The 23,561-nt window shown below is 37.9% G+C and overlaps 2 protein-coding genes across 7 annotated transcripts in view; both read right to left on the bottom strand.

Annotated features, from left to right (window-relative positions):
• LOC123756699 (uncharacterized) overlaps positions 1 to 2,561 on the bottom strand; it is a 32,926-nt gene extending 30,365 nt beyond the window's left edge. The window contains exons 1-2 of one of the 2 annotated variants that reach the window (XM_045739945.2): positions 2,366 to 2,561; positions 974 to 1,096 (exon numbers count right to left, since the gene is read on the bottom strand). In XM_045739945.2, coding sequence (XP_045595901.1) covers positions 974 to 1,096; positions 2,366 to 2,500 — 258 coding nt within the window. In that variant the 5' untranslated portion in view covers positions 2,501 to 2,561. Of the gene's footprint in view, positions 1 to 973; positions 1,097 to 2,171; positions 2,287 to 2,365 lie in introns of those variants that run through there. The other variant, XM_069331788.1, reaches the window with a different exon arrangement.
• A 1,711-nt stretch (positions 2,562 to 4,272) lies between these two features.
• Positions 4,273 to 23,561, bottom strand: part of LOC123756700 (HAUS augmin-like complex subunit 3) — a 28,099-nt gene continuing 8,810 nt past the window's right edge. For 4 of the 5 annotated variants that reach the window (XM_045739948.2, XM_069331797.1, XM_069331795.1 and 1 more), the window contains exons 4-12: positions 22,078 to 22,264; positions 21,118 to 21,228; positions 19,277 to 19,419; positions 15,349 to 15,483; positions 12,515 to 12,695; positions 10,473 to 10,625; positions 8,737 to 8,987; positions 7,896 to 8,076; positions 4,273 to 6,959 (exon numbers count right to left, since the gene is read on the bottom strand). In XM_045739948.2, coding sequence (XP_045595904.2) covers positions 6,879 to 6,959; positions 7,896 to 8,076; positions 8,737 to 8,987; positions 10,473 to 10,625; positions 12,515 to 12,695; positions 15,349 to 15,483; positions 19,277 to 19,419; positions 21,118 to 21,228; positions 22,078 to 22,264 — 1,423 coding nt within the window. In that variant the 3' untranslated portion in view covers positions 4,273 to 6,878. Of the gene's footprint in view, positions 6,960 to 7,895; positions 8,077 to 8,732; positions 8,988 to 10,472; positions 10,626 to 12,514; positions 12,696 to 15,348; positions 15,484 to 19,276; positions 19,420 to 21,117; positions 21,229 to 22,077; positions 22,265 to 23,561 lie in introns of all 5 variants that reach the window. The other variant, XR_006772664.2, reaches the window with a different exon arrangement.

Below are 23,561 nucleotides of genomic sequence, written 5' to 3'. Positions count from 1 at the left end.
CTTAAATTCATTCATTTCCCTCTCCTTACCAATATTTCACTCAATCCATCAAATTTTGGGATACAAATGGGTCCGTCTAATTACCCAAAGCTACCCAAACTTACACAGTGTAGACGGTCGAGAGGCAGGACCAAAGAGCCAGAGCTCAACCCCCGCAAACACAACTAGGTGAGTACAAAAAAAAAAACACTACCACTTTGATTTTTCACCATTCCCATTATGATGCATCTCACTGAAGCCTAACATAGCTATCTTCTATATATAAAATTCACTTTATTTTTTTTTCTCTTGCCCTCATCATTTATGCTATTTGCATTACATTAACACTCAATTCTTTATTCATTCCTTCCTAACACCTCTACTATTTCCCAGTTTCCCTTCCAACCCAAGCAAGTGTGGAAGGGGAAACATGAGGGCAGGTTGCTGATAGCAACCTAAACTCAGTAGATCTTTGAAATGCAAATCTTTGAAACCCAGAGAATTTTTCAACGAACTAAAAGGAGGTTTGCCCATATTTCAAATAAAAATTCACAGTATACAGAGTATTAAAAATTAAAACACAAAGTTTTAGTTTGTTGAGTACACAAAATTAAAACATCTTAAAAGGCTAAAACAAACCAAAATTGTAAAAATAAAATCTTGAAATATTATGGTAGTACACTTGGTGTCATAATGAAGCTACCATCATGAAAGGGAGAGGGTCAGGGTTGAGGACTTGGATAACTTAATGAATAAGGTATTTCGTACTGAAATGCTAATGATCACATGATAAAAATCAACACAGGTTTGTTTTGAAGGTAGAAATCACATTGACCTCATTTGCTAATATTACGTACTTATTATACAAATACTATGTTAAGTAATGTAAATATAATAAACATAGTACTTGTCCATAACAGTGTAGTACAGTATATAAAAAAAATATTTGTTCCACAAGATGGGGAAACAAAACCCCCCACATAATATACAGTACCTGAAGGAGTGATCGTAGTCGCTGTTGACCTTCCACCATACGATCAATGAGGTCAACGGTAGCAGCCACCCCCATGTGACACCTTTCACAGATACGTACCGGTAGCTGTCCATCATCCACAACCTCGATAAAATAAATCATATTTTAAATTTGTAATAAATCAATGTATGAGAAATTTATCACTGGCACAAATATTAAGCATCGAACATAAAGAAACGCCCTTTTCTGGTCTGCATCCAGTAACTTTCCGAGCTTATGCACTTGGTAACTAACCTTAGACACCCCCCCCCCCAACACCAGGACTCTGGAACCCCATCAGTCATCTATATCTGTCATATCTCATATCTCCTTTGTAGGATATTTATCTTGTAAGTACTGTACAGCATTATATATTGCTTACACCAGCACCTTAACACTTTGAGCACACATATACATACCCTCATTTATTCAGTTTCATTCATGTTTATATTGATGAAATTAAGAGAATTTTTCCGATATAACTACCAACACAATTGTTCAACATTGTTTAATCATATCTGTACAATATGTTTGATGAACAAATTTATTTTAATTAAACCTATATATGCCTACAGTATTTGATTGGAGATATGGAGCCCTTTATTTTGACAGATATACTGCACTATAAAATTGATATACAGAAATATCTAACTTATTTCCTGTTACAGGTATCATACTATTTATACACAAATTATTATTTTGACACTGAAGTGCATGGTAGGTAGTTACAGAAGTACAATTACTGTACTATTGCTTGTAATGAACAGTAATACTTGTAGTAATTGTAATCATTAATAAGGAACAACAGTATAATTAATACCAGCATATCCATCATAACCATGGTAATATTGATCACTATTAATACCAGTATTAACATGACAATGTCATTACAGCGATAAACTGTAGTAACATCAGTAATAATATTACACAAAATTGACATGTTTGAAACTACCGGGCGAGTTGTATAACACCTGCATATTAAACATGATATAAATATAGCAATTAAAATATGTCCATTTTAGAATAAGATCTTTGTGATATTATAAGAGACGTTAGAGAAGATCGTCTACACCTGCGAGGACACACACATTGCCCTACACAGATATATAAGAACATGGCACCTGCCTCCCAGCCACCAACAACAAGACGCCATTGTCACGCCATTTTCTCCTTTATTTACTCGAAATTTGTCCACCAAACAATTATTTGAACGAGAAATCATTGTGTGAGGCAGTGTGAGTAAGGTGGCGAGAAGGAATGAGTTGTGAGAAGTGAGGTTTGTGAAGACTCAACGACTGATTTGACTAGCAAGGTGGCCGGGCCGCCGGGATCAACAGAGAACCCGACCTCCCCACCACACCCTCCTCCTCTCACCTTAATTGGCAAATATTTGTTGATCAGGATGGCCAGGGATGCCTTTTCTTCGCTGTCGTCGAAAATGGTGAAGCCTTCCACGGCGTGGGTGGCACAGAGGCGGCAATAGGAGGAGCCGGCGAGGAAAGTTCCCATCTTGGCGGGGAGGAAAGGCGAGCTCCGGGCGGCCGCCACCCCCGCCGGTCCTCGCTCCCGCCCGCCCTCACCTCACCCACCGCCACCTTTAAATGTGCCAGCCTCGCCGCCACCACCACCTTACGGGCTATTACTGACCCATACCACCTCTTTGACTCCTTTAATCTTCAACAATCGATTGATGAAGATTAAGCCCACGAGCATGAATAGCCCGTAATTCATCAATCAATCAAGCAGCACGTATTTGCTGGCTATTCATGCCAGTGCCACCTCTATGCTGGCCTGATCTTCATCAAGCAGCACGTATTTACTGGCTATTCATGCCAGTGCCACCTCTATGCTGGCCTGATCTTCATCAAGCAGCATGTATTTGCTGGCTATTCATGCCAGTGCCACCTCTTGGCTGGCTTGATCTTCATCAAGCAGCACTTATTTACTGGCTATTCATGCCAGTGCCACCTCTATGCTGGCTTGATCTTCATCAGTCAAGCAGCACGTGGCCTCGCCTCTAATTTGCACTAAGATGGTGTTCTTGTTGGGGTCTCCTGACTGGTGTTAGCACTCGGCACTATAGAGGTCATTGATGAACTCCAATGCAGTACATACAATTTTAATTCTAATCTCAGAAATTTAAATTTACCTTGATATAAGCCAAATGTTTATGAATAGACACTGGCTGCCTGTCTCCCAACACTATGTATTACAATTATTATTATACAGTGGAACCTCAGTATTTGGATTTAATTGGTTCCTGAAGGCGAGACAAATGCCAAAAAGTGCAAATACTGGACAATTTTTTCCCATAGGAAATGTAAATTGGATGAATCCAGTCCAGACCCCAAAAATAAAAATATTTATACAATAATTATATGAAATAAATGCTAACACACTACACACTTTACCTGCACTTAGTAGAGTTGATGGTCTATGTGGAAGGTGATGAGGAAGAGATATTATTCTCTGGCAGGGGAGTCCTTACCATTATAACTTCTGGTAGTTAGTGGTGCTTCTCGGGTTCTTTATCTTTTCTGTCTTTCTGTTTCCCTCATTAGACTCACTGGATACTTTTCTTACAAGACACTTGTCCAAGAATGATTGCCTTTGCCTGCACTTTAAAAATGTTTCTAAAGTGAGATTTAGCATTGTCATTCAACAGGTTTATAATATGGCTTTCAGGGTGATATTTTTCAAGAAAACTTTGTACTTCCGCCCATTTCTCTTATTAGTGAACTAGATTTAGGCATACCAAACTTGGTAACTAGAGCAGACACAGGCACCACATTCATATTTAGCTATGAGTTCTTTCTTCATCTCTATCCTGGTTCTAACCATTTTTCTTTTTGCTTGGCCCTTATCAAACTTTCTTAGGTAACATGCTGACTTTACACGTGGGTTGTGCACTGAATGACAGCTATGGCGAAACTGACCCGTCAGGGACGCGAGTTTTTGTTTGAATGCCAAGCAAAAAGACTAATACCGGACTAATACTGAATATAGAAAAGTGTGAATTGGGAGCAGTGCGAAGACTGAGGTTCCTTTGTATATATAATATAGACTAATCAGCAAGGTGGAATTAAACATTGGATCCTAAGAATTTGTATGGGAAATATGCTAGCTCAAAATGGTAGCAAACCAACTGGGAATTATACTACGGAGCGTCGGCAAATGAAGCCACAGTCCTATATACTGTAATGTGATAAAGGCAGCAGCTGAAGTCCAAGCTATAATGGGAAATTCTACTCACAAGAAAATAGATTGGGTGAATATAAACATTTATTTTATTTTATTTTATTTTATTTATTTACAGTATACAAGTTCTAAAAATCTCCTCTGTAATCCTGGACAATTCTTGTAGCCTTGACCAATATTTACTGACATCACACTGTGATCCATGTGTAGACCAAGTATCTTCTGGCTTTTGTGCTAGAATGTAAATTTTTACCTCACTACCAAGCTGTGAAAACACCCCTCTTGTAAATTACTATCCACACTTCCATGGAAATAGACATTCCATTCACCTAGACTGTATGGGTCTCGAACCATAGAGACCCCACGCGTGTGAGGCTGTAACACTATTGACTGGGCTATGAGTAGTCTTAAAAAGAAAAGTTTCCAAAAGCTTCCAGTTATATATATTATATATATAAATATATATATATATATTTTTTATTATGAATATGACATGGACATAGGTCAATAATTCCTCTGGGAATCAGCAGTCAGGAAAAGTTGAAAATTCCAGTTTGGCAGCAGGATGCTGCTTTTGGAAACTTTTCTTTTTAAGACTACTCATAGCCCAGTCGATAGTGTCACAGCCTCACACACATGGGGTCTCTATGGTTCGAGACCCATACAGTCCCTCTTGTCTCTAACAAAAATTATTGATTGAGAAAAATTATTGCAGACTACTAATTTTGATGTCTCTGGCTGTCGTCAAGAGTAACATCCACCGTCACAGATATCTGTGATCAGCAATCTTGTTACCATATTTTCACTTTTGCAAATATAGTACCTGTACCTTCTATACACACACACAGGTACTAAATTAATATATTTTGAACTAATTGCTATGAATTTTATGGTGTATTATGCAATCATTTTGAGACACCAGTGTCTTTAAAAAAAAATCATTAATTATAAATTACTAAATATTGTTACTGGGAAAAATACTTCTGTCCCGTGTTAAAAATATGTGACAAACTAGCTTAACCTGTCACACTACTTTATAAATGCTATAAACCAAATGAAGACCACATTTTTTAAATTTTATCTACTTAATTTACTTTATTGAATACTTTACAGTTCAATTTATGCTCAATTAGGGTTCAATATTCTTTATCATTAATATTTTTACATGTTATATATTTTACACTAATTATATTACTCAACTTCATTTTCTTAGCAAGTTTCACTTATTATAAAAAAAACTATACACTGTACATGTACCTTCCAAATCTTTGATGGTTTCATTGCAACCCAAAAAGGACACAACATACCAAATTTACCATCAAGGAGCACCTATATAAATAAACCCTCAAATTTTATGTAAATATCCAATATTGTAAATTGACATAGCCAAAACAACAATGTACAACAAAAAATGGCTAAAAAATAAATAAGCAACTTTTCTATGTTCCTGCAGCAGGAACCAATGAATCATAATCTGGTGTATGTCCAGTCTGTGAGCTCAGTGGGGCAGGGCCACCATCAAAGGTTCACAACTAAACGTTCCTGGTTCTATCATTGGGCAGGATGAGACATGTTTGTGAACGGTTCATACGCCTGATACTTCAGTTCACCTAGTAATACATAAGTATTGTAACTAGAAGTTAGGCAGCCATTGTAGACTGAATACTGGAGATCAGTTGTTGGCCTAGTGGAACCTCGATAAGCTTACAGAGCATTCTGTCCTCGCAATAGGAAAAATCCTCAACAGATCCACCTGGTTATATCTTCATAAAACTCTACGGCACCCATCTAACTCTTCTAAACACCACATACATTATGAACTTGCATAAGACCAAACACTGAAAGCATATGAAGTGGCTGACAGTGATAAGGACCTATAAGCATGACCATTTATTTTTAACATACCCTGGCAGTGCAAACACTTCATAGCATTTATGTTTTACGGTAAATAAAGATCACTGATCATAATCATGTTTGACGAGAAGGTCCATAACCAGAGAACACAAGAAACCTGCGGGGCCCTTCCAGTGTTGGCTCGAGTTGACCAAACCACTAGCACCAAACACAGGGAACACTCGTCTGGCAAACATTGAGCCAAGCCGAGGAACAAATGCAGCTAATGAGTGTGTAGGCAACAGGCAGCAAGTCTAGCAAGTACACATCCATTGCACACCTGAACAAGAAGAACCCTGTCTGCCCCAACCTCAAAAGCCATGCAGAGGAGTCAAAAATTCAAGCAATACACCAAGGGAGAACCTGTCAAGAGGTGGCATAGAACCCCCCCCCCCCCTATTAAATATTAAATATTTAATAGTCTAAACTTGCACAACTAGTTAAAACATTTGCAAAACTATTAATAAAACCATGTATAGTACATAAACAGTATTTGATTTTGAGTGAGCATACATCTGCATGACAACACACAAATTCAAAAAATATTAGAAAGTTTTCTTTTTACATGAATTTCACAGCACCCAATGTGCCAACTGTATACAGTTGGAACAAACTAAGTGAGGTGGTGGTGAAGGCCAAATCCGTCAAAGCAAAGCGTTATATGACAGTGCTGGGAAGACGGGACACCACGAGCGAAGCTCTCATCCTGTAACTACACTTTGGTAATTATACTTAGTTAAATTACATACATGTGTGAATGGTTACGTGTAATGAAGTGTACTATAGGACGAATGAACTACACTCTTGTCAGCACCTTTACAACAGTACTTAGCCACTTTGTATAGTCTTCCCGGACGGTTGGATCAATCTGAAGTACCTGGTGATAAAAATATTTACATTAATACAGACAAAAATAAAAAAAAGATGACAAGTATTTGTTTCAAACATTTTAAAAAGGGTCAATCTCGGCCAAAAAAAAAAAAAAAAAAAAAAAAACATTCAGTGTATAAAAAACTAGACTGATAAATGAACCTCCAATAACCAAGCAACCTAACTGTGCTGTATAGAAAATTAAATGTGTTATATCTGCTTTTTATAATTTTTTAATTAAAACAGTTGTCTGAGTGAATAGGTAGAAAATGTTTTCACCAAGACCTCTTCACAGCTTACTTACAATAATGTGACTTGTAAAGCACTAGCCAGCAAACATGCAGCCTTTGAGGCAAATATTCTACTGCATATATCATTTTTCTTCTAAATTAGTCAATTTAGTTTTATCCTATTTAGAAATTTATGCTCTAACTCGATAAGAATACATTTGAACAGTTTTATATTATCTCTGCGTTCCAAGCCACACTTTTACCAAAACTTTCAGGAAGAAAAGATTTAATGTAATGAGGTCATGATGGAGGAGCTACAGAACAAGGATGAGTTTATCAAATGTTTTCAAGACAAAGCTAGCCACCTACAATGGTGATAAGTGTACAATATTAATTAATCAAGGAAAGACACGATTATAATAATGAGTGAAGTAAATACATAAATGGACTCTCTGATATTTCAAGTTGTGCAAGTGGAGTAAATTATTGAGGCTGGAAAATGGAATAATAATAAAATGTATGAAAGGATAAGAATGAATGAAGCAGATTTTTATACAGAGGTGAAGAAGGTTACAAATAAAGTGTAAAGAATTGATAGGTTTTCCACGAGCCATTCTGCTAAATATCTACACAGTACAGCAAAATGTGCATAGAATCTAGAGAAAGACAGACCTGAAAATAAATTTGAAATACAGTACTGAATATTAACATACTTTTTTCTTTTCCTCATATTCAAGTTTTAGTACCATTAATTTTTGCTTGAAATTCTCCAATTCTTGATCCAAATCAAAGTAGCGATCTGCTAGTTCCGGCTCCAACCAAACTGCTGGCAATGTTCTGAGACAACCAGGACTGCCAAACAGTCTTGTCTCTAGCACTACACACTTCATTGTCCTTAAGAGAAAAAAAGTGCAATTCTTAAGATATTCTAAAGAAAATTCTGTTCGTTTCTTCGTTACAAATCAAAGTTATAATGATTACCATTATATATTTCCGAGTGATTACCATTATATATTTTAGGCAAAATGTGCGCATTGTCCAATTACAGTATAAGAATTAGGCTTATATAAATACATTATTATGAATAAATACATGGTGTGCATATATTTAAACACCTGTCTGTGCATATCTATAGTATATTTTAAAAGGTATACCTAATGAACCCCATCTTTGACACATCAGTACAACTTATTAGAACCAAAAACTATATAAATAAAGCAAGAAACAATGAAAATAAATCAACACAGTTATTCCAGTGTGGCACCTCCTCATTTCTACTACTAAAAAACAAAATGCAACTTTTCTGGGCTACTACAGCTAAACCATAAGAGATAGATTCTCTTATTTGAACTTTTTTTCTTCCTGGATGCTAAATAACAATGACAAAAGAACAAATAAGTTTTTCAGAGCAATTTATTTTATGCGCACCTTTATGTTGCATCTTAATGTCGCTTGAAATTATTAAAGAAATCTGCTAAAGCACAATGTATATAAATTATTTTCATATTAAGTCAAAAGATTTTATAGGAAATAGAAAAAAGAATCTTTACTTGCATTCTATTGAGTCGAGAAAATTGTGGATTCCTTGTAGTGGACACTTGTTCTCTACCTACATCAAGGTCTTTCTGAAGCATGGCTACCTGTTTCTGCAAGTACTTGCCAGTCACTGCCCCACCAATCTGCTCTTCCTTGGGCTGAGGTTTGGCAACACCAGCCAGAAGGTGGGAGAGGGTCATCAGAGGCAAGGGAAGCTGACCTGATGCCTTGTGCTCTCCGTGTTCTTTAGTCAGGCCTTGCAGGTGACTCTGTACGTGGGAAATTTTTGCTATTCAATACTGGGTATTATAGTTTATGAAACTGGGCAAGTAAAAACAAATTTGTACATGTACAGACTCACTGAATTTTCTCTGGCGTCATAAAAGAACTGTTTAAATACACAAACAGCCACATGCTTTCCAGTCACCACTTACTGTCTACATCTAGTAATTCACATCATATGGGGTCCACCCACACCAGAGTCGGCCAAGCTTTTTTTAGAAGTATAAAAAAAACTTAACATTCATAAATTTGTGTACCAAAACCAATAAAATTTGTATTTCCAAATGCAATATATATATAAATTAACATGGTTAGAGCTAGATCTTCACAAACAGTACTTACTTCAAAAGCAGCTTGTTCTCGCAAATTCTCAGACGCCTCCGACGATGCAAATCAATGAATGAATCTTTTTTTGTTAAAAGATGCTAATAATGCTGGGATGTAAAGGGATGACTGCTAAAATATTGCAAAGCATTAATTTTTTTAGAATTAAAAACCAGCATTGAATGTAATGAAACTCCATTTTCTTGGTGAGACCCGGAGGATCACTTGAGCTATCCAGGCTGATATGCTAATGTCAGACTTTGGCATCAGTCAGTGTATGAAGTTCTGTGGGCCTTCCGGGGACCACGAGCCAGAACCTGGCCCCCCTCAGAAGAGGCACGGGGAGCAGTGGCCTATAGAAACCCCCGTGTGGTTGGAAGCATTCTATGTCTGCCATCGACAGGGTCAGGTACCCAGAAAGGTAAATGTCCCAAAACAAACCCCTATTCTGGTGAAAATTGAGACAAAAAGCTGAACAAGTGGACAGATTTCCCCAAACAGAAACGGGCAAACGAGTATGACGTCACACGTCGCTGCACCACTGTCTGCGCAGCTCCCCTCTCCCCGGCAGGGAAAAGGGGAAGCCCGAGACACCCACGCCAGCAATCCACCTCTCAGTTCTGAGCTGGACATCAAAACACACGAAAAACCGCCGACCTGGGGGAGGGAGGGTTGCAGGGGAGCCTCTGGGTCTCACCCAGAACATGGCATTTCATTACATTCAACGCTGGTTTTCTGGGGGGAGCCCTGTCGGCTCCCCGGAGCTACCTAACCAAAGACGAAAACAAGATTAACCTAACCCGGGAGGCAGAAGACACACACCCCTAACGTAAAGCGGAGACAAAAACTGCAACTGCCAACCCAAGGCCACACAGGCCCGACAAGGCCTAAGAACATCAACAAAGGAACGCAGAGCCAACCAACAAACGACATGGGCACGGCGACAGACAGCAGGCTGGCAGGACCGAACCACCCCATGGACGACCCGAGAGAACCACACCCTGGAAAAGGGAAGAGGGGGGAACTCTGAACAACCCAAAGCGTGACCCCGGTCACGGCAGCAGTGGCACACCAAGCAATCAGAGAAGAGCTGGAAATCATTCCTTAGATACATTATCTAACATTACAATACAAGCATATATTCTTACCATTCTTTTTTGGTAGCCAACATCCTTTTGAGTAATGACCGAACTAATACTCTGCAGAAACATAAGAATATCTGCAATTTGATCTCTCTCTATGTCCAAGATAAGGTTGATCAAGCTGTAACGGGCCATTTGTGTTACTAGCTCATCCATAACCTGTAAGTGCAAAATTAGGAATTTTTTTTATAGTTCAATATATTTTATTGGCAATTTATAGTAAGAATGTCTAGTAAATTAAGTTCCTGAGTCAGTGTTCTAGACATTATGCCAATTTAAAAAGCTGGATACTGGATATCTGACCAGACATCCAGTCTGAATGCTTGCTAAAATTAAAAATATTGTACTGTATTAATATTATTAAGTAATCCTTAGAAATTATTAAATTAAGTCGTATTATTTGATATTCCTTCATTCTCCATCTATCACATGCAGTTGATCACAGAACTTAATGATAAATACAGAATACAAGTTGGAATAAAGGTCTCCATACATCTGGAAAATTAACATCTTTTATTAAAGCATTCCATATATACTCACAAAATATGCTCTACATGCTTGCCCTTACAATGAAAACTCATACAGATGCAACACAACCACTTATGGTCAACTTGCATTAACATGTGTTGTTATGCATGAAATTGCATTTTAAATGAATTCCTTTTGGCCAGTGGTTCCAAAAGGGAGCAGTGCACCACACATACAGCAAGAGAGGATGGCAAGTGTAGCTGGAAGAGTCAACGACAAAGACAATGTTGTAAACAGGGATTTTCAGCTCTGACAAATATCAAAGACCAGATATGAAAGGCTTCTTTGTGTGGAAGAGACAAAAGTGAGCATCCCAAATTAACCCTAACATAAATGAGATTACAAGACAAAAACAGTCTCACACCTGTCATTGAGTTTGTCTACTTAAGGTTACATATGTAAGAGATTTGTTTATAAGAATATTTTGGGAATCAATCGTGTTTTTATGTAGCTACATTTTTATACTATATAATACAATCACAGGACATCGAGAGTAGTTGTATTCTGTGTTATTAATCAAGCGCCAAAAGTGGCCTTTTGTTTTCAAATGTATTTCTTATCAATCAAAAATTTGGTGGCACAAGCAAATACAGTATTTGTTCTAAATGTGGCCCCTAGAGAAAAATTATATGGAAACTACTGCTTAAAGAGAATTTTTTTTGTGAAGTATAATTTGGAACAGAACACCAAGCATAGCTTCCTGTGGAACAATGATGTCCTAGGGAACACTAGACTACTTATGTGGAAAGTAAATGAGAAGGTCCCTGTAGAGTTAATAATATCACAGTTGGTACCCGCCAAACACACACACAATGAAACTTCGACATTGCTACAATGTTCAAACAAGTAACGTCTTCTAACAAGTTATCACATCTATCTAAAGTTGTTACAACTTTCTAACACTTCATAAACATTTTATATCAAGATGAAGCAACTTTGTAACAAGGTAATAATAGTGACTGTTACATTGTGTGTATGGCGGGGTATCAGGCACACGAGTGAGGGTTGTTAGGTGGCTGAACCCCATAGAGACCTGATCTGCCACCTGGCAGCTTCATTTGTATTGACACAATGACTATCATTAGTAACCCAATGATTACCTGCTTTACTTTCATTTCTTTTTCTAAACAAAATTCCTGTTTTGTTTTGCTTTGCCTGTACAGTACTGTACTTTGAGCAACATTTCTCGGTTACAGGTAAATTTCTGATCACGATGTATCCTTTTCCTTGCCTGTGCAAATCAAATGGCCTGTTAGTGTTATATCTGTGGTACCAGGGCATAATGCACCACAGAGGTACCAAGAAGCTAGCCTAGAAAAGCCGTTTAACTTAACAGCAATAGGACCTATATGGTACATGTTTTCTTTTGCACAGGTGGGTACAGGAAAAGATGGCTTTTGACTCCTCTTAGCAGACAGCTTTCTTTGGAGGCAAGGTCGTAAAATCAATTGTATAAAAGCAATGAATATAAATAAAATATTTTGTTCCCCATACAGAAGATTTAAATAATTTCAACTTACAATTTTTTGCTTATTGAGAAAATATTCTTGTCTCTGGCGTTTAAGCTTATAATTTCCGGAGATGGTCCTTGCACATTCCAGTTCTACCACCTCTTTTATAAGAGAGTGCATCACTTGCTGCTGTTGCTGTCTTTCCCGCTCTACAAGTGTGGTAGATTCCCCTGCCTCTCGTGCTTGTTGCCTAAAAAATTTTACATCATTACTCAAAATAAGCCAGTCAAAAGAAAAACCCCATAAAAGTATAATAAACCATAATAAGCCATAAAAGAAAAAAGTAATCAAGACATCTGAATAGGTATGATTTTGAACAAATTCCCAAGGCGTTTAACCTGGCATCTTCAACCCGTTGCCACTAAGAATCACACAAGAGAAGTCCATGATATTGCCCAAACAAAAGAAATACTGAATAACACCATTTGCATATTAGAAAAAGACCAAGCTGTAAAAAGATTACTAATTCTTGAAGCCCTACATATAAAAACCAGAACAACCCACCATAAAGAATCAAACTGAATTATTCACTCTCCCCACCATGAGAATGAAAGCAAGACTGAAATGCAAACAAGTCAATGCTGACATCACTGCCCAAAATTACAGGTGACTACAGTCACCAAAGTTCTCATTACCCCTATCACCTGACTAACTTGCTTAGATCATTGGCCTATCAACTCACTTTCACTCTACTGTACTCTAATTTTTTTTTGTCATTCACCTGACATAATTTGTATGCAACTGACTTCCCTGTGTTATAAATCATGTTTCCTTATGGCTTTTCATTCCTCGCTTGAGAATGAATTCATAGGTTCGAAATGTTGAGTAAATTATAAAAGTACTGTATAATACATTACACAGTTTTGGCTCTTTTCACCAACTTTGAACAAATATGAGATTTGGAGAAATCCTCTTCGAATTAAACTATGATGCAAGAACATTAGTTAGAGGGATAGAAACCCTAAAAAAGAAAATATTCAACACAGAATGTGAAGTTATGTTCAATGAAACATGTCGAAATATGTTTCCATGCATATTTACAAGTACTGTATAACCATAAACTTTCATTACTACATTTCCCAATTTCATTGTATGATGAGGATTAGCACTGAAATCATAATGGACTGAATATATAGAAAACTTTTTCCAAGCAGCCCCCTTCAGTCCCTCCATGAGCAAAGACGTATGTCTGCCTAGCATAACTTGCGTAAAGAATCATTCAGAACCTTGTACTGTATACCACATTTGTCAGATCAATACTGGAGTATGTGGCTCTAGAATGGAGTCCATATCTAGTCAAACATAAAACAGTTAGAAAAGGTTCAGAGGTATGCTACCAGGCTAGTTCCTGAGCTACGAGTAAAGATTATTGAAACTAAACCTTCCGACACTGGAAGACAAGAATTAGAGGAGACATGATTACCACCTATAAAATTCTCAGGGTTACCTTGAGATGCTTTCGGGGCTTAGCGTCCCTGCAGCCCGGTCCTCGACCAGGCCTCCTTTTTGTTATATATCCCCAGGAAGCAGCCCGTAGCCGCTGTCTAACTCCCAGGTACCTATTTACTGCTAGGTGAACAGGGACATCAGGGTGAAAGAAACTGCCCATTTGTTTCCGCCTCCACCGGGGATCAAACCCGAAACCTTAGAACTACGAATCCAAAGTGCTGTCCACTCACAGCTGTCAGGCCTTTAACCCTTAGACCGCAAATATTACAGCGAATATTGGGGGGGTCTGGTAGCAAAAAAATATTTGAATTACGTAGATATAACTTAAAAATGTTAAACACATCTCCAACTTATTGGAGTCAGTGTCGTGAAACTTTCATCAAAATATTTTCAGAAATTGATTTTAGACGAATTTTTTTAAAATATGAACTTTTGTTGATAAGGAGAACAGCTCCTAATAACTGGAACTGAACGATTATGCAGTAATAAAGAGAAGCAAGCACCTTTCCGATGCTCAAAGAAGATGAATAGTAGTAAGAAGTGTCCACAACGTGGATATGCAGCTGGTGCCTTTATATCATTGCTGAGTAATACATAATAACACTAAGCACAGGCCCTGCATGGACTAAATGATCCAGGAATAGCCAGCATCACTTTTCCAAGTCAAAAGTCAGCAGCAGGCCTAGCAGAACAGCATGCCCCCCCCCCCCCCTTGTCACACCTGAGATCCTGAGTTGCCTGGCAAGCAGATGTAACAAGGTATAGATTTGCAGGCGGTGAGTCACAATAACGTGGCTAAAGTATGTTGACCAGACCACACACTAGAAGGTGAAAGGACGACGACGACGACGTCCCAGTCGATGTCCAGTCAGGGTCGTCGTCGTCCCTTCACCTTCTAGTGTGTGGTCTGGTCAAGATATAGATTTCTCCATTGTAATGATTATTTGCATTATTGTCAGGTTTAAAAAAAATTCCAAGCAGTTGCTTGTTCAGTGGTGTTTGTGCATTCTGGTTGTTTTTTTTTATATTGGTTTTGGGTTAATTTTTCATCGCAAGGATTACCTCACCTGTTTGACAGCCAGATTCTGGTGCTGGTATATGGTAGGTTCTCCTGGGTCTCAGAGGTCTGGTGTGTTCCCAAAGCTTGGTAACTCTGGGTTATAGCTTCAAGGAGCTACTTGGGAAACCTCCCAGAAACAACACGAACTAAATTTGGTTAAGTAACTCGTTATATATAGATACAGTACTATAATAAACTATAAATAAAAAGTGGTCAGAGGAATGAAGTATTTGTAAGATTTTTGTAAAGAAAAATCTTCCTGAAGAACATATCTAATCTAATTAAAAAGAAATAAGTGATGAATATTCAAGAACAAAAAATATAATCAATTTACTGAAGTAATGCCAAATTAGGCGACAGCTGGCTTCTGTGGATGGCTGCAAACTGTCTATTGGCCTCTTCTATCTCTGCACGTCTTCGATCCTGAAGCAACAGACCTTCCATTTTCCACTCTTCAGTCTGTCTTAGCCTATAAAAAAATTAAACAAGTTTCACAAATTTGTGCCAAACAATAAACAAAAATAACAAGACGCTTTTTTCTGGGCAGTCCACAGCCAATTCTCTTATTTTATGGTACTGATGCAGAAGGGCTACCTTTAACACACCAGGATTCTGTAATTAACTCTGCCCACCAGCTGCCAGTACCACTCTAATGACCATGTGACGATCATGATCAGCTCATAATTGAGGAAAACTGCCCACAACAAAAAGTCGCCAACCAAAACACACTGAATTGGATCCGATAGGTAGCCAATCAAACAATCCTATCCATTAACAAACTATCGGACAACCAATTGAACTTGGAATTACTCAATGAGCAGTTTAATGTCAGGTTGGTTAGGAGCTGAAAATGGAATGTCCCTGGGGCTCTGTTCTAGAACCAATGCTGTTTCTAATTTATGTAAATAAATGACTTACCCGAGTTAACTCATATATGCCAATGGATGCATAAGACAAAATTCATGAAAGCAAGAACCAAGGAGGATTGCAGTGCTGCAAGAAGACCACGACAAACTTCTGGAGCTAGTACAGATATAGCTGCTGGAATTCAATCCAAATAAGTACAAGGTAATGAAAACTGAAAATGGAATTAGGAGGCTCACATAAGGGTAAGGCATACACAGGAAATAATTAAAAAAAAGACCTTAGATAACAGAACATTGGATCAGCAGAAAGGGCTGGAGGACTGAATCAAAATTTTGAACTCCTGATCCAGTGGTCCAGCTAACTGAAACAGCCAAGAGAAGACCCCTGAACTCCTCAAGGAAGAGAATATGGATGGAACACAAGTCACAAGAATGACAAACAACACAGATGTACACATGATATACTAAACAGTACTAACATTTGATCTATGTCAGGAGATGAACTACTGTATTGACATTAGTACTAGTTTACCAATTATTAAATATGTTAAATACTCTATATAAATTAAACAGTCCTTCTAGGGCACTGATCATGGATAGATAATAGCCCATCTAGTGTGAAGAGGGTTCACCTTGCCTGTGCCATATGGTGCTGGTGCTAACATCTGGTGGCAGAGGGAAGGTCAGCAAGGCAGCATTTCAATTGTTTAAATGTTTTTGTTTAGAGATTTGTTATTAATAAACAAATTTTTATTACAGTGTGTTTAAAGTTTTACTCTTTTGGCTTTTATGGCAGTTTTCCCCAGTAAAGTTCTGAACCCCACATGCTTCCACACCTCTATGTGGGGGCAATATTATCATCATCCAGAAAGTCACATTAGTATGTAAAGGAAATGGAAGAAAGGCAAAACAGCATGCTTGGTAAAGGCTTTACTGCCATAGCCATCCATCATGTAACATTCCAGGAGGAATGAAGTTTACAAAATCAAGTGCTGAATGAAATGACACTTTCCTGGAAGACTCACTCCTAGAGGTTAAAGCATTTATATAGCCAAGCCTTAGGGTACATGCACCAGGCCTCCAAGACTCACCCTAACTTACCTGCAGCCAGGACTGGAATATGGGTCACTCTACAAGGAGGAGGCTGAAGAACAGACATCTTCATGAAAACAAGTTGAGAGAGAAAAACAAAAGTTAGGCACAAGGAAAATAGTAACCATGATACAACCAAGGCAAATTATTGTTACCTTGAGGAAACTACCATAACAGTGATGTACATGGCTGCAACCAGATATAGGGATCATGTAACCTGGATTTTGATTTGCCTTGCCCTTCACTCATAAGCTGCTGGAACAAAACCCCTGACAATCCTGCCACAGGGAAGTAGACATCAAGGTGGGAAAAGCTAGCTAATGAGAAGGCCACCTCAGTAGGTCTCCAAGCTTACTCCCAATGGAGGATGGCTTGTTTGGAAAGAAAAACTTGGAAACATAAGGAAGAGGAAAGCCAGAAAAGGCTGACCAGTGGCAGACAGTATAAGAGCAGGGCTCAAGGTAAAAGAGAAACTACAGAGCACCAAATGCCTAAAGAGCCCTAAGGGCAAAATGTTGTCACTGAACAAACAATAAGGGGCAAAAATCTAACTCCAAGATGGACTACTAAAGAACCCAGACAGCAGTTGGGACCCAAAGCCAAAAATGCAACCAAAGGAGGGTAACCTTGGCAAATAGAGGGAAATACAGAACAAATGTTTCAAAATGTAGGTAGATGCTTTTATCTGAACCTAGAAAAGGCTTTCAACAGTCCCACATAAAAGATTGCTCTGGAAACTGGAACATGCTGGAGGAGTGACAGGGAGGCTTTTAACATGGATGAAATTTTTTTCTAACTGAATGAAAAATGAGGGCAATAATCAGAGGCAACATATTGTACTGGAGAAATGTCACAAGTAGAGTACCACAGGATTCGGTTCTTGCACCAGTAATGTTCACTGCCTACACAAACAACCTACCAGAAGGAATACAGAATTACATGAACATGTTTGCGGCAATATAAGATACTAGGGAAGAAACTTAGACAATTGTCATGCCTTTCAAGAAGACCTGGACAAAATAAGTTTGGAGAACCACTTAGCAAATGGAATTTAATGTGAATAAATGCCATTTTGTTGAATGTGGAATTAGGAGAAAATATACCCCACAACCTATAAATTATGTGAAAAAGTGAAGAAAAACAAAAATTCTGAGAGATCTAGGGGTGGTTGTAAATAGAAAACTGTCACCCAAGGACCACATAAATAACACTGTGACAAGAGCTTATGCTACACTTTCCAATTTCAGAATTACTTTTAAATACATTAAATGGTGAAATACTGAAGAAAATGTTCACGACCTTTGTGAGACCAGTGTTGGAATATGCACCAGTTGTAAGGTGCCCATACTTTAAGAAGCACATCAGCAAACTGGAAAAAGATTCAAAGCCATGCAAATAAATGGCTTCCGGAACTGAAATCAAGAGCTACAAGGAGGTTCGATGCATTAAATATGCCAAAGCTAGAAGATAGAAGAAATAAAGGCGATATGATCACTATAAACAAAATAATGACGGGAATCGACAAAATTAGTAAGGCAGAATTCTCGAGACCTGGAACTTCAAGAACAAGAGGTCATAGATTTAAGCCGACTAAACAAAGATGCCAAAGAAATACTGTATAAGAAAATTTACTTTTGCAAAAAGAATGGTAGACTGTTGGAACAAGTTAAGTGTGAAGGTGGAGGCCAAAACCGTCAGTAGTTTCAAAGCGTTAAACGACAAAGAGTGCTGGGAAGATGGAACACCACGAGCATAGCTCTCGTCCTGTAACTACACTTAATTAATTACAATGTGGATGGAACAAAACAATGACAATTATGAAGCATACTGAAAGGAAAACAATGGCTCCGGATGGAAATAATGTTCCAGAGAAGGGCAATACTACTTAGCCTTTCAGGTTGACCTACACCCGACGTACACCAAGTGAGTCGTCAAGATGCATGGCTGATTGGGACCCATGGATGACCTGGGTGGCAGCCGGGCACATCACAGTAGTTTCCACAGGGGCAACATTTATTTACCTTGTTTACATCAAAATTTTTATTTTTCTTTCAAGCAGCCACTTGTTTCATAGCACTTAATTTCTTTACTTTTTGTTTTTGTTTTGGGTAGACCTCTGATCTCCACACTCACTTTGTAGATCGAGTCCAATTGTGGTACTGTACCAGCTCCTAGATGGCCAAAGTGGGTCCATCAGGCCTGTGCATATTCCTAAGGCTTTGCTTTATCACAGGAAGCTACTGAACAGGCCTTCCCAGAGAATACCAAGTACAGTATACATAAAAAGGAAATAATGCTACTCACAGTTTTTCAAGTCTTTTTAGCTCTCCTACATTGTGTGCATACTCAGCATTTCCAGCACCCCGTACCAGCTGCAGATCCATGTTACTCACATCTAGTAAGCAGTACTCCGAACTATCATCAACACCAGCCACATCCTTTACACCCTGTACATGTGACAGCATTACAGAAGTGTGCACCACACGTACATACCATTTTATGTATTTAATTTCAATTAAAAATATTTATATACAGTAATTATGAAATAATCCAGGTTTCCACTTTCAAAGGGTGGGAAGGTATCTGTTAAAAAAAAAATAATGAAAAATGACACCAGTTCATTCGCTGTATTCTAAAATGCATAACACTCCATTGCCTCGTAAGACTAGGTTTACTGTAGAGTGCTCCTTGTGAATTATCATCACACACACACACACACACACGTACTGTATACAAAAACTTGCTTTTTACAAACTGCTGGCATGTAGCCTTGTTTTCTACAATACTCTGTATGCTATTATAATCAATCCCTACATCAACACACTCAACATGTCTCCCCATCTTCTCATCCTACTCTAATTCTCTGAAATACATATGCTTCACTAGTTTAACTTCATTCCTTCTTTCAACATGGCCACACCACCTTGGTACACTCTTAATTAAGAGTATTTTTCATGTGCCTGAATTAACTTGTGAAGCACATTTGAAAGCAGGGAATGCAATTTAAATTTTCAGAGCAAGGTTCAAGATGAAAGCTCCCACTGAAAGTGTGAAGTATGGTATTATAGAATCAAAATCTGCACATATAATGACTGTCTTAAAGTCATGGTACAGTATGGAAGGATTCTGATAATTGGCTTCTTTCTGGTACCCCCGTCCCCTGCCCAAGTAGCTTCCCATCCTTTCCTGTAGGAGTTGGTGGGTTGTTTCCCGAGGCAGTTCATAAATGACTGTCAGGCGGTACCAATTGTTTGCCTTCTTTTCATTGCTCAACTCTGGTGATCTCCAATTCCCAGGCTAATCTTTTTGAGGTCAGATTCTTGTCCAGGGGCCAGATTCACTAAGCAGTTACAAAAGTACTTACGAACGTGTACATCTTTCCTCAATCTTTGACGGCTTTGGTTACATTTATTAAACAGTTTACAAGCATGAAAACTTCCCAATCAACTGTTGTTATTGTTATAAACAGACTCCTGGTGCTTCATAGCTCATTAACTGTTTAATAATTGTAAACAAAGCCACCAAAGATCGAGAAAAGATGTACAGTACAGGTTTGTAAGTGCATGCATAACTGCTTTGTGAATCTGGGTCCTGGGTAGACACTTAATGGTTCACAGAGTCTTGGCGTGTCCTCCAACGATGGGTTGCTTCAGGTTACATAACTGGGAAGCTGCCGAGTAGCTTACCATACACAGACACAGTACTGCATTGAACTCTGGATTTTTCTACATATGGCAAGCACCAATAAACAAATCTTTTTGCGGTTGCTTTTAACTACAAAAATCCTCCTCTTAATTTCTGTTGAAGCCATTTATTCCGAGTCATGCAAAGAACATTATGCTAAAATCCACATCTACATTTTTCTCTACTCAGTACCATTTGAATGTTATGAAAAAAAAATATATATATATATATATATTATTTCACGCACACTTTTAGCACTAACAATCAAATACATACGCAACTATATAAAGCTGCTTGTACTATTGTTACATTATTTTCTCACCATTAAACGTGCAAGGGCAACAAATAATAAAGTAATAGTAGAACAATTAGTTTTATGTTTAAAATAGCATACGATAATACCGTATTGAGATCAAATTTTTGGCACTGGATATAATTAATATTAACTATGCCATGCTTACCTCCTTGAACTGTTTTCTGACGTAAGTCTTGAGACTATCTGTGAACTTGGCCTCCACTTGGTACCATTCATCAAGGTCCAGCTGACAGAAGAACTTTACCTCATCTGCTGGCTGATAAACCAAAAACAAAATCATGCATGTTTTATTTTATCAGTTCAGAATAATTACATAATTGACAAGGTATTTGTCTTCTGGCAAATAAGTTTGTTCAGAGCCTGAAACAAAGCACAAGTCCTACTAATGCCAAAGGTTTAAGCATAGGGAGTGTGTGTGTGTGTGGGAATGTGTGTATGGGAATGTGTGCATACTCTACTGTGTATGGAGTCTGCCTCCAGTGATGTGGAGGAGGCAGGCTCCATACACAGTTTCAAATGCAGATATGATATTGCCCAATAGGCTCAGGAATTTGTACAACAGTTGATTGACAGTTGAGAAGTGGGACCAGAGCCAAAGCTCAACCCCCACAAGCACAATTAGGCAAGTAGGGAAGCTACTGAGGGAGCTCAGCTAAGAAAATGTTATAATAATTACAAACAAATAAAAGAACCAAGCAAAGTTCTTTTGCTGCAGAATGAGTTTAGAATGAGTCTACATTTACACAACTTTGCTGTATACTTAAGGGAATAAACATCGCACTGGAAACTTTTCTAAATAGAAACTGGGATCAGCAAGATACTGTACTAAAATATCCACATTAAAAACAAAAATATTTATTATATTCAAAGTCCTCAATTCTATGGAAAATATAATTTTTTTAATGTCTTTTAGATATGTTCAAGATGGAAAAAAAGATACTAATGCAATTTCATTTAATTAACCAGTCTTATCATTTGCCTGATAAAAGTTAAAACTTCTAGAAGTTCTATTAGTAAGAAACTATTAGAGAATAAGTATAACCAAAAGAAGACATGCAATTACGTGTTAAAATCTCTACAAAAATTACCCTTGGGCAGCACTCACGGTTTTATCAAATGCCAGAAATACATTTGTCAGTGAATCAAGGCTTTTGGCAAGCTCTTCTTGTGCTTTTGTAAGGTGACAGCTGGTGTTCAATACACCTTCCTGATGGTTCTTCAAAAGCACCTCCATTTCCTTTAAATGCTCACTACTCTTATACAGCTCCTCCCACAACTCAATCTTATGGGTACTAGAAGACAAAATAATATAATTAAAAAATAAATAATGGTAATAAAAGTCCAACAATTTCAATACTGCATATCTATATAAATAAAAATGTAAATGTTCGTTTGTTCAAAATCGCTAATCACCGAAAGTTCTTCACCGATTGCTTTGAAGTTTTCACACAACGTTCCATTTGCATCCGAGCGAGTTTTAATATACATAATATATAGATGTCCCATTTGTGACGGGAAAAAACATGATTTTTTGTTTAAAAACTGTTTTTGACGTGAGGGGAATCTTCGAAACCTCTTTACCGATTGCTTTGAAATTTTGGCACAAAGTTGTACTCTATTAGGCGCGCATTTTTATATACCTACTATATACATGCCTCACCTGTGACAGGAAAAATCATGCTTCTTTTGAAAAAACGCCATCAGTTGGACGTAGGAGCAACACACGCTGTAATCTCCGAAAGTTCTTCACCGATGGCTTTGAAATTTTGACACAATGTTCCATTTGAATACTGTACCTACTATTTTATACCTACTATATAGATGCCACACCTGTGACCGGTAAAAACATATTTTTTTTTTTTAAATAGCGCCATCTGTTGCCCATAATAGCAACACACGCTATACTAAATACAGTATGTTACGATTCCATTTCAATGTTTTCGATTTCATTCATAAAATTTAATTTTCATAGATTTCGATTTATCTCATTTTGATTCAATTATTTTGTGTGACATTGCATTGGAATTGAGCTGTGTTGTTTACCATATCGTTCATTTCATGAGTATAGTTTATTTGTTTATTTTTTCATTGTTTTTCATTTAGTTATTTTTAACTTTTTCTTATATTTCAGTGATGGGAACATCTGATGTTCCCATGATGTCTGAACATGGGAACATCAGATCATTTAGGAATGCATCGGACAAGGGAGTGGGTAATGGTGGGGAGGACGAAGGAACGGGGAAGTTGGGGATCAGGGGACAGGGGAATGGAGAATGGTGAGGAGAACAAGGTGACATGGGAGTGGGGGATGGTGGGGAGGACAAGGGGGATGGCTCAGCAATGCGTATACATTGCTGAGCCACAGTAACGCGTGGCCGGGTACAAGTAGTTACACATAAGAATGATAATCATTTTAGAATAAATCTAAGGAACACTACACTAATACTGTACATCCCTTGCCATGTGGTGGGAACAACTTGGGCAAGATGCGTGCATATTCTGGTGCACATTCCTGATGTGCACCAGAAAAGCAGTTACCAAAAGTACTCTGGGTCTTAGTGCTACAAAATACCACAAAGGAAAGCTCAG

The sequence above is a fragment of the Procambarus clarkii genome, chromosome 26 (genome assembly GCF_040958095.1).
Source record: "Procambarus clarkii isolate CNS0578487 chromosome 26, FALCON_Pclarkii_2.0, whole genome shotgun sequence".
Lineage (NCBI taxonomy): Eukaryota > Metazoa > Arthropoda > Malacostraca > Decapoda > Cambaridae > Procambarus > Procambarus clarkii.
This window is presented reverse-complemented; position numbering and strand designations above follow the sequence as displayed.